Raw genomic sequence first — 19,299 nt, 5'->3', positions numbered from 1 at the left:
GACTTTTTCGCCGGACTTCATTGTGCTTATGCACAACGCATATTTACAGTGGCTGGAGGCCCCCAGTGCGATGCCTCCGGGTCCACCCCTCGCAAAAACACTGCGATTCATGGCTGCGCCGCAGGGAACCCCTGACTTAGCGAGTGCGGTACAGGGGGCCTCCCGAGGGGCCTCCAGGGTCCATTTTGCCTCTGGAGGGGCAGGCGCCTCCCTGGACCAGGGGGGTGATCCCCCTGTCCTTCCGGACACTGCTATTTCAGACGCTCAGCTGGATGGGGATGACCCGCGAGCGCTCCGCATCTTCCGGAGGGAGGAACTAGACGACCTGATTTCTCAGATCCTTGAGGAGCTGGACCTGGACCCTCCCCCAGATCTACCGGCGCCTGTTGCTCCAGTCATCTCTTCGTCCTCCAATAAAGGGGATCCAGTCCTGGCTGCCCTGCGTCCTCTGTCCCGGATGTTTCCTACACATTCCACCTTTTTACAGCTCCTGGCTAGGGAATGGGACACTCCTGAATCCTCTTTGAAGGTCGGCAGGGCGATGGAAAAGCTGTATACTTTCCCGGAGAATTACCTAGAGTTAATCAAGGTCCCGAAGGTGGAGTCAGCGATGTCGGCGGTCACCAAGAGGACAACTATCCCGGTTACGGGTTGCACTGCGCTGTGGGACATCCAGGACCGCAAGTTGGAAATCTTCCTCAAGAGAGTTTTTGAAGTCTCGTCTCTAGGTATGCGCGCGGCCATGTGTAGCTCTCTCGCGCAGAGGGCAAGTCTTCGCTGGGTTCAGCAACTTCTTACTTCACAAGACCTACCGCCCGAGGAAGCTGCCCAGGCTGATCGTTTGGAGTCCGCCATAGTGTACGGGGCGGATGCCTTGTACGACCTGTTCAGAGTACTGGCAAGGTCCATGGTTTCGGTAGTCGCGGTGAGACGTCTCCTGTGGCTCCGCAACTGGGCGGCGGATGCTTCTTCCAAGTCCAGCCTGGGCTCTCTCCCCTTTAAGGGCAAGTTTCTTTTTGATGAGGATCTAGACCAGATCATCAAGTCCTTGGGGAAGAACGTGGTCCACTGCTTGCCTGAGGATAGACAGCGTACCTTCCAGTCCTTTACTTCTTCCCGGACACGGGCCAGGGCCCAGCGGCGCTACCGGAGTTACAGGCAGACGGGACCACGGACGCCTCTTCCAGATCGCAGTCCTGGCCCTGGTCCTTTCGTGGCCGCAGGCCCGCTCGGGAGGGGTCAGGTCAGGGGAACCCCCCCAAACCCACTCAGTGATGCCAGGCTCGCCCACTCCTCCACCCCCAGGATCAGGGGACGACTCTCGCATACTGCCCCCCATCTCTCCGGATGGGGGGCAGTATGCGAGCGGAGCGCGACGCAGGGGACATGGACGAAGACACAAGCATCGTGGCCGATCAATCCCCTGGAAACCAGAGCAGTACGCTTAGCACTCCTACATTTCCTTCCTCTGGTGCGGAATTGGGAGGTAAGGATACTCTCAGACAACGCCACCACTGTAGCGTACATCAACTGCCAGGGAGGCACAAGGAGTCGACACGTATCACTCGAGACGGCGCATCTGATGGAGTGGGCAGAGATCCATCTAGCGCGCCTCGCGGCTTCACACATCGCGGGGGTAGACAACATTCAGGCGGACTACCTGAGTCGACAACAGCTAGACCCAGGAGAATGGTCTCTCTCCAACGAAGCGATGCAGCTTCTCGTCCATCGTTGGGGGTCGCCTCACTTGGACCTGATGGCGACATCTCTCAACACCAAAGCCCCCCGCTTCTTCAGCCACAGAAGAGAGCGCAGTGCGGAAGGGGTAGATGCTCTAGTCCTGCCGTGGCCACGCCACCTTCTTCTCTACATCTTCCCTCCCTGGCCGCTGGTGGGCAAGATCCTACGGAGAATAGAGCGTCAACAGGGGCCTGTTCTTCTGGTGGCTCCAGAGTGGCCCCGTCGACCCTGGTTTGCTGATCTTCTACAGCTAGCAATCGACGGCCCGCTTCGGCTGGGACATGTTCCTCGTCTGCTCCACCAGGGACCGGTATTTTTTGAGCAGGCAGAACGCTTTTGTCTTGCGGCTTGGCTTTTGAGCGGCGCCGCCTCAGGCACAGATGATACCCTGAGGCGGTAGTTTCAACTCTGCCGAAGGCTCGGAAGACTTCTACTTCAGTCGTTTATGTGTGAGTCTGGAAGGTTTTTGAGTTGTGGTGCTCCACTCATGGCACTCATCCCACGAAGGCATCTCTTCTGCTTCAGCCGGACATCGTCCGGTTCCTCAAGGGGGTGAAGCACTTGCGGCCTCCGATGAGGGATCTGTGCCCCTCCTGGAGTCTCATCTTGGTGCTTCGAATGCTGTCAGGGCCTCCTTTAGAGCCTCAGCGCAACTCAACTATCAAGGACCTCACCCTCAAGGCAGTCTTTCTCGTGGCCATCTGCTCCGGTCGTCACATTTCGGAACTTCAAGCGTTATCCTGTAGGGAACCCTATCTTCGATTCATGGACTCGGGGGTCTCCCTCCGCACCGTTCCTTCCTTCTTGCCCAAGGTAGTATCAGCCTTCCACTTGAACCAGACGGTCGAGCTTTCATCCTTCTCACCCGACGAGCCAAGGTCTCTCCATCTTCTAGATATCAAGCGCACGTTGCTTCGCTACTTGGAGGTCACTAACGACTTCCGGGTCTCCGATCATTTGTTTGTACTCTGGTCGGGCCCAAGGAAAGGCTCCCAGGCCTCGAAGACGACGATTGCGAGATGGCTAAAGGACGCCATTTCGTCCTCCTACATAGGAGCGGGGCGGATTCCCCCTCAGGGCGTCATAGCTCATTCTCTTCGTTTGCAAGCAGCCTCCTGGGCAGAGGTGCGGTCTGATTCCTCTCAGGAGATCTGTCGAGCGGCGACTTGGAAATCACTGCACACTTTCACGAGGCATTATCGTCTACACCTGGCCTCGCCAGCCTCTGGACACTTTGGCGACCAGGTTCTCCGAGCACGGCTTTCAGGGGCCCACCCGGAGTAGGGAAGCTTGGGTACATCCCACCGTCTGGACTGATCCTGGTACGTACAGGGAAAAGAAAATTATTTCTTACCTGCTAATTTTCGTTCCTGAAGTACCAAGGATCAGTCCAGACGCCCACCTCTTTGGTTCTCTGGGTTCTAGGCTTTCTCTGCTCGGTTTGCTCTCTTCCTTCTGAAGAACGCTGTGCCTTTTCGTTTTTCACTTCTGTGTCCACAGCTCTTTGCAAGTTGCAGTTATTGCCAAACGTTGGCTTACATTTTGAATTGTTGGTTAGTGCCTGTTATGGTTAAGTACACTTGATCCATTCTGCTTCTTCAGTGCTTTGTGGTTGAGCTTTGATATACTTTATACTGAGCTCCTGCAGAGGGTGTCCTGGCTTATATGCTAACACCCTTCGAAGTCTGTTCTGACTCCATCTGCTGGACGGGGGGTACATAACCCACCATCTGGACTGATCCTTGGTACTACAGGAATGAAAATTAGCAGGTAAGGAATAATTTTCTTCTACCAACCTCCAAAAACTGGTCAGGGTCTGGCAGCGAAAGAGGTGGTGTAGGAGCGTGCCCTCAGTAGTCCTGCACTTTGTACAGAGAGCGGAGTCTGTACACCCCATCTGGAAACACAGACGTTATGCTGTTTATTCTAAAAAGAAACTGAAAATAAAATTTATTAGAAGCATCTGTTTAGTGGAAAATTACCAGAAGAGTTCCAGGAGGCATTGCTAGGTCTTGAAACTGTCTCTGAAACTGTCTCACACTTAGATAACAGAAAGACAAATGTATCTGTTTGTAGTTTTAGATACCACAATGAAGAGTTATAAAAAATGTATGTCTTCAATGTTAGTTAGTGTTCTCAGAATGTTAATGTCAGTTCCCTGTACGTACCAGGATCAGTCCAGACTGCTGGGTTATGCCTCCTGTCCAGCAGATGGAGTCAGAGAAAAGCTGAAAAGCACCCCCTAGATATAGTGGTGTGCTACCTGCGATCCCTCTGTATATCTCTGACTCCAGCAGATTGAGAGGCATAACCTGCGGTCCTGATCTTTTCTAAATTTGAGTTTGGTTATTCAGGTTTGACTTTTTGCTGACCTTTGACTAGATCAATTTCTTTTGGTTTAAGGTAGTTAGATCAGCGGATAGGTTTGGTTTCTGTCCTTTCTTTTCTACCAGACCAGAAGGCTCTAGAGCGAAGACGAGGCACAGGAACAACACATCCCGGAACTTGGAACAGCAGGAAACAGAGGATCAGGACCAGACATCAGGACATGAAGATCAGGACACCTGGAAGAGGACCTCAGGCACGAAGACTTGACATGGTACAACTGGATGAGACGAGGAGCTCCTTGAAGACTAGAAGACCTTACAAAGGCTCTGGCAGGCAGGAGCCTCCAGAGCGAAGTCACCTCGATGCAAGGCGAAGAACAGAGTGACAGAGCAGCCCTTTATAGGGCTGAAGCAAGAAATCCCATAGAAGGTGGGCCAGCACACTTCCTGTGCCTGGCCCTTTAAATTCTGAAGAGAGGTGCGTGCCGGCGCCTAAGGAGAGAGCAAGGAGCTGTGCAGGACCGCGGACAGCGGCCTGCACCGACATAATCGTGTGCAGACGCCGAAGAAGCAGGGCAGGGCCTTAGCGCCACGAAGATGGAGGCAACGTCGGGGGCGGTCCCAGCCCTGTGGGAGACGCCGAAAGTCCGCGGCTCCGAATGCAGAGCAGCAGACACTCCAGGGCAGCCTCCGGGCCGCATGGGAAGGCCGACGACGGTGTCCTGCTGCGTCGGCTGAAGAAACAAGAACAGCATGGTGAATGAGCCTGCTCGCGGGGGAACCCGTGGGCAGGAGCGTTCATAACAAAGGTTGTATGAGTGTGTATGAGTATGAGTGGGATATTTTTAAGAATTGTGGTGAAAAATTGATGGAATAAATATCATGTATTGTGCCAATGATAAATGTAATATGAATGTTTTTTGATATTTTTCTAAATGCTAATAAAAAGAGGATCTTTTGTGACAATTTGATATGTGCTTTTATACCACTCCACTGGGAGTGATTTTGCTTTTCTGAGGATTTTTTGACGAAAAGAACTTCTTGGCCCCCAGGTGGAGAGGACCCTATCAGGTACTTTTAACCTCACATTCTGCAGTGAAATTAGAAGGACACCCTACCTGGGTACATCTTTCCCACTGTAAAAAGACCTACAGTACTATAACAGCAGAAAGCTCCTGAACATAGAACTCTATCTCATGACGCTGCTGGAACAACATGATCCTGCTTTTGCTTCTGATATATCTGCACTCCGCAGAGGCATGGCCCGATTTGGGGCCCCATGTACAGACTTATCTGGCCTATACTAAAACACTGCAGAAAACTTTGAATCTTTCAGATTGCTGGCTATGTTATCACCTAAAGCCGGATGGCTCTGGGTTTGTTCCTGTACCTTTCAATATAAGTATCCCTTAATCAGGATACTTATATTGCACCTCTTATCCACGCTAATCCTTATGCCCTATCCCTGTGCACCAAACAGGCAGGTTGGTGTTTTCAGCCGGAGGGTGCCACACCTTGGGCAAATTGTACCAATTCCATGACCTATAAGAGGGGTTACTACTGTGTGGTGAAATACCGTTTGTCTGCACAATGGAGCTTTGCATGAATGCTTGGCCATGAACTAAACATGACTGTTCATCTATACAAGGTTAATAATAAGGTGGTGGCTCTCCTCGGGGCACATCCTTCCTACTGCGGAGACTATAAGCATAAGTGTCTCACCTATCCCCCATGCCTCAACAGGACTTTACCTCGTGACTACAGCAGAAGCAGTCAGTCAGTCCATGCGATTCGCCAGTTGTACCCTATGGAGGCTGGGAAAAAGATCCAGGAAACCTGCCCTACTGGTTATGGATGCAACCTCAGGTGTACTGGGAATTATACTCATGATGAGTACACCCCTTCCCCCATGCTTCTGCTTGAAGCACAGGGCTGTTCTGAATTGGGTCTTCCTGTTGCTACCGGAGGGAACATATCAAAAATCTACTTCACCACCTCTGAGGTAAGAGTAAATGACAGCAGGCTATCGGTTTATAATACCTCAGGACTATGGTTCTTTGCACCGTGGGGAGCAGTAAAGACTATTTCCTTTAATACTACTGCTCAGTTTTCCTTTGGATACATTGTACCCTTGTTTTCCCTAAACAAGCATCACCAGAACTGGTTTACCCCTAAGAGAAGGTGCAGGTCACTATTTCATCTCCAGATGGACAGTGATCTCTTTCATCGTGTTTTGAGAACCTTTTTCCTGGTTTAGGAGTTTTTGAACTTGAAAGTACTTTAAAAATTCTTTCTGCCACTGTGGAAATCACAACGAATGAGACAATGAAGATTATGGGACTAATGCAACAAGAGATTAAATCTCTTAAAGAAATAGTTTTAGATAATTGTATGGCGCTAGATATGTTGCTTGCTGACAAAGGAGGGGTTTGTCAATTTATTAATTCTTTTTGTTGTTCCTATATTAATAATGATGGCAATATTAGAGATCATATGCAAGCCATAGATACTCTACTATCACACCTTACTCACTTTACTGACACAGAAAATCCCTCATGGGATGTCTTTGGTTTGAGAAAAATACTAAGACTTTGGGGCCAAAGGTTACTAATGATACTTATAACAATAATAGTATTCCTTTTTGTTTTATGTGTATCCATGCAATGCATTTTAATGTTATTGTAAGAGAAGCATTCCTAAAATAATGGTCTTAGCAATACTTGCAGTGCCCCAGAATGTATACTCAGGTGAAGAATTTAATAGGTTATGCACTATGAGTGAAAGTATAGTAGAAATTTAAGACAAGCACTGCCCCCTGGACCTAAGGAGGGACTGCGATAATAAAATTGATTAGAGGCATCAGTTTAGTGGTAAATTACCAGAAGATTTCTAGGAGGCATTGCTAGGTCTTGAAACTGTCTCACACTTAGATAACAGAAAGACAAATGTGTCTCTTTATAGTTTTAGATACCACAATGAAGAGTTATAAAAAATGTATGTCTTGAAGGTTAGTTAGTGTTCTCAGGACACTTAGGAATGTTAATGTCAGCTAATGTTTTTCACCTTGTGATCTGAAATCAAAGGAGTGTTGTACTAATCTCCTAGGCAAAAGTGTATTTAAGTAAAGACATTTGGATATCTGATTAAGTCAGGCTTTCCAACTTTGGAGCTGACTTCCTTATGCGCATAAGAATAAAAACTTTTAATTCTGGGAAACATACAGTCTCTGTTGTTGTTGTTGTGTCCTTGGTATAACTTTTTACATTGCAAAACCCAAATGATATCCAAAATGGCAAATGTGAAACGTCTGTCATGCTGTTTATTTCAGTATTTGTATAGCCTGTTCTAATACCAAAGAAATTCACCTCAGTTTAGAAATATCAACTCTGTAACATTTATATTAAAAAAAACTTCACAGAGAGGCTTTCAAGGTCTGGGAGAGTGAAGAAGTGATTATTTCCATAAAGTGAGCATGCTCATAGACTGTTACCATCTCTCTTGTCATCCGGTTTTGGAAGGGAGAGGTGAAATTTTGAAGCAGTCCTGTTTTCTGAACTGCCATTCCATTGCATAGTTGTAGTCTTGATAACATCTATTATGATTACATTTACAGAAAGCAAAATGCATCAGTAGAGGGGCTAAGGAAAAGCCCATATGGGTTACTCTTTCTCCTGAGGTTTATTTATAGAATTTCAGAGGAGACAAAATATATTTTATTTGTAGGAGTCCGTGCCAGTGAAACATTTCTACATGCTATCAGAGCTTCTTCAGTTTGCTGCCTGGATTTTGTGTGTGTGCGCACTCTGGCCATAGTCTCCCTCCACCCCTATGCCCACAACCAAACTGGCTCATATCACATTATGTGCCTTTTTCCTGTTTTGTTACAGCTTCTGCTGATGACTTCTCCATCCATTATTAAACAGAAAATGACAGCAGATAAGACCCATCTAGCTCATGTATTTTGAACATCTCCATGCTGTCTTTTGATAGTTACACCAAACACATATATTATTCTTTTTCTGTTCTGCTCCAATCTCAGACCTTCATAGTTTAAGGTTGGTTATATCTTGCTTTGAAAATAGAGATATATCAAATGAACATAAATATCTATCTATAAACAGATTCCAAATTTTTCTTCAAAAATAAATTCCTGCTTCTACTTTTCTAATAAACCTTGTTTTGACATCTCTAAAATGCTGCAAAATGATTTCCCTTCATTTGACAACTGAAGTAAGCCAGTGCATTATATAGTGCAGACCCTTTGATAATCATTGCATTTCGTTTATGAAATCACTTAACCATGACTTAAGATACCAGTGCAGATATATTAGCTTATTTTTAGCAAAGCATGCCATGCACGAACAAGCATGTCGCGCATATGTGATTTACTCTCTCTCTCCCAGGATTTCTTCAGAGTATTCCAAGACCACCTCTCCGAGAATGGTAAATAAAAAGTCTTTTATTTGCCGGAGTCAGTGGCAGTGAAGCAGTTTTGCCATATTAACCCCTTCAATTTGCTGCCTGGATTTTGTTCTTTGTGTGCTCTGTGCATCGATTCAGAATCAGGTCCTTGCTGGGTCTTGGTGGGATGGCAGGCTGGGGCTTAGACTGGATTTGTATCGTTTCCTCTTCTAGAAATAAAAAAAACAAAACAAAAGAGATACCAATAAAACCACCTATGTCACCAGAGTATTGTGCCCTGTGTTACTCCAGTGACGCTCTAGCTTAAAGGATTAATAAATAAATCATATTTATTCCATATCCAATTGGGCACAGCTCAGCTAAATATTCCAGCGTTCATCCCAGTTTGTTTGGGGTTTTTTTTGGACTTAGCTTTCCCACTCTCATTTGGGTTTCCCACTCAGGTGGAAGCAGGGTGGGAATCTGGAACCATGAGCCCTCATTTGCAACTACCTGTGGATTTCCCCCCTATTTTATAGTGCATCCCAGCTCACTTTAGTTCATTGTAGCAACAGTCCTCAGCCAAGGCTTCCATCTGCCAGGATTCTTGCCACAACCTTGCAATCATGGAGTCTCCCTGCCAGTAAGTGTCGCTCTTGCACAATGACTGGGCCTCCTTTCTCCTAGGGGCTGTGATTGCTGCCTTGGCAGCAGTCTCCAAGCTTGGCCAACCCAGGGAGCAGAAGACCCAAGCAGAGTATTCAACCCAGGGCCTTCCCATTGAGCCAGCCCATTCTTCCTCGTTTTAAACAACTTGACAACTACTGGGCTCCTCTGTTGGATAGTATACAGGTGGGGGTTAACATTGCATGATTTTGTTTTTAAATAACATTTCATAGTTGAATGTGTTTCTTGTAGCTTAATATGTCCTGTGGGATATTTTGGAAAACAGCACATCCAGTATGGTTTGGGCAGCTAGAGCTCATTGAAACATCAGTGCCTGCCATTGGCTGGCCCCATTCCTTAGTGCCTGCCCGTGGCTCCACTCCAGTATGTCCAATGCCAGCCCTGTTTCCTATGAGCAAAATATATGGAAATTTTGATGTTTTTCTTGATTCTCTCTCTCTGGGAGCTTCATTTCCAAGTATCATCCAATTCAGTAGTAGTTTGGGAAGTCAACTAACTTCTAATCCAGGGGTGGCCAACTCTGGTCCTCAAGAACCACAAACAGTCAGCTTTTCTGGATATTCACAGTGAATATGCATGCGATAGATTTGGATACAAATCTAGCTCATGCATATTCATTATGGATGTCCTGAAAACCAGGCCTGTTTGTGGCTCTTGAGGACCAGAATTGGCTACCCCTATTCGAATCCCTGGACATCTGCATTCAAATCCATGCTCAGGTATTAAAAATGAAAGGAGTTTGCAGATATTGACTTTTAGGGTCTATGGTTGCTGAAGATTTAAGAGGACCAACATGCCTAAGAATATTATACTGAGAATCAGCTATGCATTATTCCATTCTAGTATTTCGTTTACAAGTTAGAGATTAGAAAGCAAGTGTACCAATATTGTTGGAGTTCTGGTTCTGCTTGTTCTTAGTATTGACCCTGGACTTCCTCTGCCGGACATACTTCTTGCTGTTCCGACGGTAGACTTCCTGACTTATCTGCTTGCGATTTTGCTTATGAATGCTTTGCGCATTTCGGATGGTCGAGCTGTGAAGAAAACCAAAAGGAAAGTTTCCAATAGCTTAATTTTGTCTCCAAACAAATTAAGCAGAAAAAGTTATCACCTAATTTTGAAATATTGTTGCACCTCAAAAATAGTGCATACAGGAAACAGATATTCACATCTTCCTCACTTCTTGCCTGTTCTATGCAGATTCTGATCCTTTCTTTACTCAATGAGAGTAAGAAAAAGCCTTTAACAGAACAGCCATCACACAGCCTCTACAGCTTCCAGTGGTGTCTCAGTATTGCATGTACCTTTTTTTTTCAGTGCAAGGTTTTTATTTAATTAAAAACAGACTTCCTGGCTAAATCCTTTTTTTTCTATGTCATCCCATCAAATATCCTAATTTGACTGAACCATAGGTAGCGCTCTTTTTATAACTAAACACTACATCTTTCCGAAAAATAAAAAAGCAAAAACAACCTGAAGTTTTCCATTTTAGAGAAGAAATAAAGCAATTTTAATACACAGAGCAGTCATAGTCCCAAGCACTTTGAGTCTACTATTGAAAAAAGTAGGATAAAAATAAAAATAGCACTGCGTGTGAGGGGGCCAGATGTCCGGAGAGGTTTCTGGATTAGCACAGTTGTCTGGATTATTACAAAGAGTGGTGGTCAGACTTGGGAGGCGGCATGGGTAGTGGATTAAACATGGGACTTGACAAGACCCGGAATAGCTTTACCAGTGGAGGTAGTGGAGGCCAGCATTGTAACCAAATTAAACATACTTGGGACAATATTTATTTATTTAAAAATGTTTGTATACCGCTTTTACAAATAAAAATTTAGTCAAAGCGGTTTACAGTTTAAAACATACATAATCTGAATAAAAACAATAAAATAAAGGGCAGAGGTAGGAAAAGGCACGGAGAATGCACCTGGTGTTGGTTTAAGTACAGAAATGTATCTGCTCATCTACCCAACTTGGTAGAAAATCGGAGAGGAAGCCAACAGGGAAGATTGAATGGGCCAATTGGTTCTTATCTGCCATCAATTACTATTAATATCTGTGTAAAAGCTTCTCAATGTGTAATACCTTTTCAGGGTGCAGTAATGTGAATCATTGGGTATTTCCTTACTGTTACGATTCCTCCTGTAGCTGTGCCACAGGAGGCCTCTCACCTTTCTCCAGAGGCCGCTCCGAAGCCAGGGCCTCACCTGAGCAATTGTCCGGATCCTGCTCCATAGCCTGGGAGGCCTTCATTGGTGTTCGGGGCCTACTTGAGGCCTGCTCTACTGCAGCCTGGACGTTCTGGTTTGGGCCAGGCCCTTCTCCCTAGGGGCGGGCCCGCAGCTTCTCTCCAGTCTTATAGGGCTAGCGAGGGGCGGCCCATCTGGACTCTTCCCAGGGAGTTGCTTGCATACAGCAGTATAAAAGGATCTTCACTTCAGTTCCTTTTGGCTTTCGGATTGGATGTCATGCTCTTCCAGGTTATCCTGTGCTGATCCAGGTTTCCACTGGATTCTTTTATTTGATGGCTCCGTGTCCTGTGTCTGCTTGTTCCTGGTGGTTCAAGATTCTGCTCTTGCTTCAGTTGTTCCCGCTCCTGAGTTTTCCGAGTCCTCTGATTCTCCAGCGCTGTGAGTCTGCCAGATGACTTCCTGAGGGTAAATCCGCGAGGTTGGTTCCTGTTCCCATTGTTGGATTCTCGTCAGGCTGGGTTCCTTCCTGTGCTGGTCCCGCTCCTGCGGGTGTAGGACAGGGTGGTCCATGACCAGACCAGTGGTACTGGCTGTGTAGGGTGCCCTGAGGGACAGTGCCAATGTCTAATCCTCCCAAGTCCTCGTCCTGACCCTAGCCTATGTCTACAGTACCTTGTTCCTGAGTCTGCGTCTACAGTACCTTGTTCCAGAATCTGTCTACAGTACCTTGTTTCGGAGCCTTCTATGTTTTAAGACCGTCTGCCCTCATCTTCTGTCCGGCCTGCCGACTATTGCCGTTACCCAGTGGCAGGTCCGAAAGGGCTTGGAACGGTCGGAGGACTGTTCATTGACCAGCACTATGTTGCTGGTCATGCTGAGGCAGGCAGGTTCGGTTGAGGGTTGGACCTTCAGTTCTTGTCTTTTATCTTGTCCTGCTCCTGGCTACCCATACTCACACCAGCTTACCTCCCACAGTGTGGCTTGGGGCTCCTCCCTGAGTCGCGCCGTGGCTCAAGGGCTCACAACACCTGCTTTAGAGGTGACTGCGCTCCTCGCACTCGTAACACTTACCATTTGGGAGAAAATCCTCCTCCTCCAGAGACACACATCATTGTCAGGTATTCTGTAGCAGTTCAGCTACCACATCTCTCCGGTCTAAATGGCACTTTTTCTCACTCATTAAGAAGCTGTTCTAGGGAAGAAGCTGTTGTCTGGCCCCACTGTGTGGTCTTTATCTCTTAATTACAGGAATTCTACCAGGCAGCCTATCCGTGGTACAGCATTTGCATGTAAATGGATGCGTGGTGATTAGTATTTTATAAAATGTTTGGTAGGAACTGCACAGTTTGTAAAATCCTGCATTATTTCTGCTCCTTAAATATGGACAAATAGTTTCAATGCAAGAAAACGCATACTTCCTTTATCCATTTTATGAACATGCGTGTATATGTTTTATGGGTGAAATAATCATGACACTGTGGGGTAGATTTTTAAAAACTGCGCGATCGCGTACTTTTGTTTGCGCAGCAGGCGCAAACAAAAGTACGCTGGATTTTATAAGATACGCGCATAGCCGCGCGTATCCTCTAAAATCCTGGATTGGCGCGCGCAAGGCTGCCGATTTTGGGCAGCCGGCGTGCGCCGAGCCGCGCAGCCTGCCTCCGTTCCCTTCCTCTACCTAACCCACCCCTCCGGCCCTATCTAAAACCCCCCCTACCTTTATCCATGGATTTACGCCTCCCGGAGGGAGACGTAAATCCACGCGTGCCAGCGGGCTGCTGGCGCGCCGAGACCCGACCCGGGGGCGGTTCCGGAGGGCACGGCCACGCCCCTGGAATGCCCCGGCCCAAAACCACACCCCCGGGCCCGCCCCCGAAACGCCACGTCCCGCCCCCAAAACACCGCGTCGTTCGGCCCCGCCCCCGACACGCCCCCTTCCAAAAACCCCGGGACCTACACGCGTCCCGGGGTTCTGCGCGCGCCGGCGGCCTATGGAAAATAGGCGCGCCGGCACGCAAGGCCCTGGTCGCGTAAATCCGGGCGGATTTACGCGAGCAGGGCTTTTAAAATCCGCCCGTGTGCAAATAGACACACAGAATTAAATGCGAATGTGGGTATTTTATAAAGTACGCGCATATACCATTTTGAAAATACTTGCATGCGTATTTGGAATCACCAGGTCATCGATACTTTCACAAATTCATACAGTCCATTCCAGTTCATCTAGACCCTCTAGCACTTCACCCTGAACCCCCACCAGTTCACCCAGACCTCCCATCCAAAAACCACAGTCAACCGAAAATCCGATTTTACTTGCAAAATCAATTACCAGGTGTAAAATTGTATGAATAAGTTTGATAATGAATATGCATATATCTCTTACAAAATAGTAACTACTGTGCATACTTCTGAACCCTGCTTTGGAACGCACCTGGACTGCACCCACCCCCCCACCCCAGTAAAATGTACATGCAAAACAAAAAATAGGCACACACTCGTGACATTTTAAAAATAGCATATATGCCTATACATGCTAAGTATGTGCGTATATGCTATTTTAAGCGTGGAACCCCTCTGAAAAATCAGTCAATAGTGTATTTTATATTTGTTCATGACTTTTTACATAAGCAATCCATACTATATGAAAGTAAATAGCTATAATAATAATACATACCGTCGTGGAGGAGCACGCTTGTTTTTAAATTGATTCTTGTCTGCTGAGGGCTCCTCTCCGGATTTCTGCATATACATGGAAGGGTAATAGCCAGTTGTTTCATCCTTCCTGTGTCAAAAACAGCTTGAAGTAAGAGTCATCCCTTTGGTAGTGACTATTGTGAAAATCATTCCTGACCTAATAAGATATCGTCCGCTTTTCTAAGGTGATAACAGTCAAACCTGGTCTCAGTAGGCCTCACTATCTTATGAAGATAAGGGTTCATCTATATGGAAAGACACAGTTATTAGACTCAGCTCCTGTTCTATTGTTGCAGCCTATGGATGGTCTACACTGTCCCTGGTTCTTTCCCTGCCATGGCCACTGTTCATTTTATGCTGTCTATGTCTGTGATATAAAAGCAGACCAATGAAGAAAGGAAGGACAAGGAGAGTTCAACTAATGTCCAAAAAGTTCAAAGTTTTATTTGTATGCTAAGCAAGTGAGACATTCAGGTTGTCAGCATCCAGCCAAAAATATACATATCAGTAATTTCATGGTCCCCTGACACGGGCCATGTTTCAAAAAGTCTGCATCGGGAGGGAGCCAGCAAAAAGCTGAATACTCAAAATAGAGAGAGGGAAATGGTAGTTTAAGCATGAAATCCCCCAAAACAGGAATTCTAAGGTAAACTAAACAAAAAAAGGCTTAATTCTTGTAGAACAGTATAAGTATAATCGAGCAGGGGTGTAAAGCCAATTTATAGGGGTGCAGGACCACCGATCACAGAACAAGAAAAGTTGCCTTCAGAGATTGTTCTGGGATTTAATGAGTTTGGGTTTACAGCCAAGAAGAGGCAGCGCTGACAGCAGCAAAACTTTTGTTAGGAACTAGGAAATGTGATCACATTAAACCCTCGCTGATTTCACGGCACTGGCTACCAGTATAATCCCAAATATACTATAAAGTATTAACAATAACATTCAAAATCATTCATTCCAATAACACTGGTAATAATTGGCGTGACATTACAACCATACACACCTCAGCAAACACTAAGATCTCAAAATAAAGTACTACTGACTGTTCCTTCAATACGGAGCACACATCTGACTCAAGTAAGAGATCGTGTGTTTTCCATAGCAGGTCCGAAACTTTGGAACTCCCTACCTGAGATATTTCGCTTGATACCACATAGAAAGAGATTTAAATGTGGGCTGAAAAAATGGCTATTGAAAAATGCATATACCCTAACTTTAAAACATCAGAATGTAGAGAGCTACAATAAGAAGAAGGACAAGAGATACTAATGGAAGCATGAGGAATCAATTCAACGAGAAAATGTAAGAATCTCATCACAACGTACTGACTTATAATTGAAATTTGTTATATTATTTTATTTGATGCCCTAGTTCTTTAGTCAATTTGTTTTGGAACATTTCATTTGATAGATGTTAATGTCTGTTTAAGAATACTACCGTTGTAACCCATCATTATTTGCTGATTTATAGCTATGAATGTTACTTTTGTAAACCATTGTGATCTTTTCATGGAACAGCGGTATATAAAATGTCTAAATAAATAAAATAAATAAATAGTCTGAGATCTAGGGGATTGGCTTGAATAAGATTTGGCAATATCTGGCAATTTAATTATTGTAGCAAAGACTGCATGTTTGAGAGTCATTTGGCAGTTATCTGTGTCAACATGATCTAAGATTGGTAGTAAAGGCATTATTAATTTTGAGACTCGATTATTGCAATATAGTTTTGTTGGGGTCTTCCTAAAAAACTATTGACCCAGCTTCAGTTGATTCTGAATACTGCGGCAAGATTGATTGGGGTTTGAAAGTAAGTGATCATGTTTCCCCTAAGCTTTGTGAGCCACGTTGGCTGCCAATCCAATATGGTATCCAGTTTAAGTTGTTGGTGTTGCTCTTTAAGATAGTGCATAATCAGGTTCCACAATATCTTATAAAAACAATTCAGAAATATGTTGCAGGCTATGTACTCCATTCTTCTCAACAAGAATTTTTGTTAGTTCCAATAGTCAATGAAATTAGGCTGGAGAAACATTGTTCTCAAATGTTTTCAGTAATAACTCCTAAGAGTTGGAATCTTCTACTGCAGGATGTATTATTTTTTTGAAAAGCTTTAAAGGCATGGTTGTTTGCCTAACCTGACAGTTGATTGCATGGGCTTGGTCAGAGAGGTAAATAGGGGGCTATGTTAGTCTGAGATTATCGAGGAGTTTGATGTTTTGGAATGCTGTAATTTGTCTTCGCTGTTTTAATTGTATGTATAATTAATCTTGTCAATCACCTTAAGATTTGTTGGACAGTGATAAATAAATGTAATAATAATAACAGACCCTGTCCCAACTTCTTCTGGTCCACAGGGGCTCATGTGGGAGGTCATGGGCCATAGAAGCACCCATGCTCCCGGGCTTTTCCCTTCCAAGGTACGATTCCTGGTACCTGTATTTCTGGATACAGCTCTTTTAGATGCAGTAGACAAAAGTAGATGAGCCTCTGACTGATGTTTTCCTCAGACAGCAGTTCCTGGGACCTTTCTCCTGTTAGGCAGTCTTCCCTCTAATTCCTACCTCTCCAATCTCTGAAGAAATCCTGTTCAGACAGGAGCATAAGCTTAACTCTCCTCTTCTTTAGTTCCTCAGCACAAGACTCAGGAATCCACTCACTTCAACCTCTGTAGCAATACCACCACAGAGGATCTTCTAGAAAACTTGGGAATCCTCCCTGGGATTTCACAACAAGACTTCCCTAGTCCTGGAGGCCCAGCCATGCTCCTAGGACCGGAAGCAGGACAAGTCCTTTCCCTTTGGAGAGGCCATCCTCCAGCACCTCTCTCTCACCTGAAAAGGAAGTCTGAACCACAAGGGCACAGGAGTTTTGATAGTCTCTAACACCTTCCACTGGGGAACGTGAAAGCCCTTCTACCACTCCTTCTCTTCTCTGATATCACTGTCTGCAGTGACTGGGGGACACCGAGGCCTAGTAAGGGACAGGTTAAGGATCCTCTTGCATTAAGAAAAAGATTGAAAGAGAGAAGTCATGCTTTTTTACTTATTATTTTTTGCAGCATGAAATTTTCACTAGGAGATAGATGTGAAGCACACGTTTTCTCCATACAAGTTTTTTTTTTTCCAGAAAAACCTAAAAGGCTGTCTATTTCAATTTACTTTTTCTTGATTTGTGTCTGTCCTTTCCTTTAATATGTATTTCCCTGTACGTACTCAGATCAGTCCAGACTCCTGGGTTTTGCCTCCTTGCCAACAGATGGAGACAGAGAAAGTTTCACTGACACTGTACATAACCCAGAGTGCCACCTGCAGTCCCTCAGTATTTCTCTGTCTCCAGCAGTTGCTAGATGGTGTAAAACCTGAAGTCTGGAGAGAAAGAAAAGAAAAAAGAAGATTAAAAGACAACATTTCTGGATCCTCCCAGGGGGTTGTGAGGTCCTGGTGGGGGCCATCCCTCTACTTTGAGGCAGACAAGCAGGGGATTGGTGACACTTCTAATAGCTTGGTCTGGAAGTCCATAGGGTGGACATCTGGTGGCCCAGTGTTAAAAAACCCGGCTGCGATTCGCCGCAGCCAGGCCTTCGTACCTGCTCCGGCGGGTCTGGAGAGTCTGTTTTTTGCCTCAGGGGTCGGCCAAGCCACTCGCTGAGGGCTGCGGGCCGATCACTGTTTTTGGGAGCATCGGGGCAAGCCCCCCTCCGGGACGCGTGCATGTACTAATGACATCATTGCCATCTTAAAGAGGCAGCAACAGGCTCGAGGCTTAGAACTTGCACTGGAAGTTTAGAAGTTTATTTAAAACTGCAACGGTCTGGTGTTCCTTTGTCCTGGCAACAGCCGAGGGTGAGTGAAGTCTGTCAGTTTGCTCCAGCTTCAGTTTTCTTTAAATTCAGCTTGTACCTGCTTCGTCCAGAATCTGCTTCAGCTTGTTCCTGCTTTGTCCAGAACCTGATTCAGCGAGATCCTGTTTCGTCCAGATCCGGCTTCAGCTAGATCCAACTTCAGTCTGTTTCTGATTCAGCCTGTTCCAGATCTGATATTTTCCATGTGTCAACTACTTTTCGCTAATTTTCCCAATTTCTAAAGACTGTCTCAGGGGAACGTGGACTGGTAAGAACTAATATTCTGTTTAGTTTTCTTTGCTTGCACTGCCTTCTGCTGACAAATTCTCAGGGGCTTTTCCCTTGAGACAAACTTTATAATGTCACGGAGAAAGGGTCCACGATCACAACACCCAGATCCCTCGACTCCCATGAGACAGCGGCGGAATCTGCTGGCAGCTCTGCAATGTAAGCCCAGCAGAGCAGGGAAGTATCCCTTTTAGCTGGGTCACTAACGTTTGGCAAAAGAAGATTTATATAGCCAGTGGTCTGGCTCTTTTCTGATCTGCCACGCAGCCTGCACACCTGGAAGCTGAACTTCTGCACCAAAGGAAAGTATTGGTTTCTATTTATCTTTATTTGTTCTCAGAGAGAGAGAGAGAGAGAGAGAGAAAAAAAAAAAAAGGAGAACAAGGAACTAAATAGAGGAATCTGTGCAGCAGCGAGGTTTCGAGGGGGAGAGGGGAAGCTGCCTTAGCAGCTCGGGGAGCTCAGTGATGGGGTTTATCAGCAGCTTTGCTGCCTGTGGAGGAGACCGGGTGTTGGCTCCGTGGCGCTGAGGGACTGTTCCTCCTGCTTGCTTGCCGTTGAGGTGCTGGTGGTGCCACGGGTGTGGGGAGGAGCAGCGTGCACGTGTGGCAAAAGTGGCATGGCGTTCAAGGGTCTGTGTCGAGCAGGACCGCACCGGTAAAACAAGCCTCATGGTGATGAGGGTCTAGCGCTGAAGCTTTCTCCGTCAGCACAGAAACGGTGTCCATTTTCGATTTCTAGCAGCGTAGGCGGGAGAGGCAGGGGAATCCCCTCCTCAGCTATCATTGACAGTTCCCTGTCCCTCGGAGGTATAGAGAGGCACTTGCACTGAGGAGGAGTAGAGGTCTTCTGCCAGTTTTAATTTGCTATGCGCAAAGCGTATTTAGCGAGATGCTGGCTCTTGGCCCTTGTCTCCATGGATTCATGGCCAGTCAAGAGGCCTGAGCCGTTAAGAAGCTCTTCAGGCCGATAATTTTCGGTGTCGGATGTTAAATGGATCTGGGCCTAAATGTGCTGAAGGTGCAGGCAGGCTTTACTTAGCTTTGTGGTAGGCCACTGAGTGGTTATTTTCTCACGTGTGTAGTCGTGTGCGAACATTCTCACCGCGCGGTGGTTGCACGTGCTGG

General features: G+C 46.0%; 1 protein-coding gene across 1 annotated transcript in view; it reads right to left on the bottom strand.

The window, feature by feature from the left end:
• Positions 1-7,366: 7,366 nt before the first annotated feature.
• The window catches only part of NCF1 (neutrophil cytosolic factor 1), a 37,889-nt gene continuing 25,956 nt past the window's right edge, over positions 7,367-19,299 (bottom strand). The window contains exons 9-11 of the mRNA XM_029613557.1: positions 14,022-14,129; positions 10,038-10,189; positions 7,367-8,698 (exon numbers count right to left, since the gene is read on the bottom strand). Of these exons, the coding sequence (XP_029469417.1) occupies positions 8,577-8,698; positions 10,038-10,189; positions 14,022-14,129 (382 nt within the window). The 3' untranslated portion in view covers positions 7,367-8,576. The remainder of the gene's footprint in view (positions 8,699-10,037; positions 10,190-14,021; positions 14,130-19,299) is intronic.

The sequence above is a fragment of the Rhinatrema bivittatum genome, chromosome 8 (assembly GCF_901001135.1).
Source record: "Rhinatrema bivittatum chromosome 8, aRhiBiv1.1, whole genome shotgun sequence".
Classification (NCBI taxonomy): domain Eukaryota; kingdom Metazoa; phylum Chordata; class Amphibia; order Gymnophiona; family Rhinatrematidae; genus Rhinatrema; species Rhinatrema bivittatum.
This window is presented reverse-complemented; position numbering and strand designations above follow the sequence as displayed.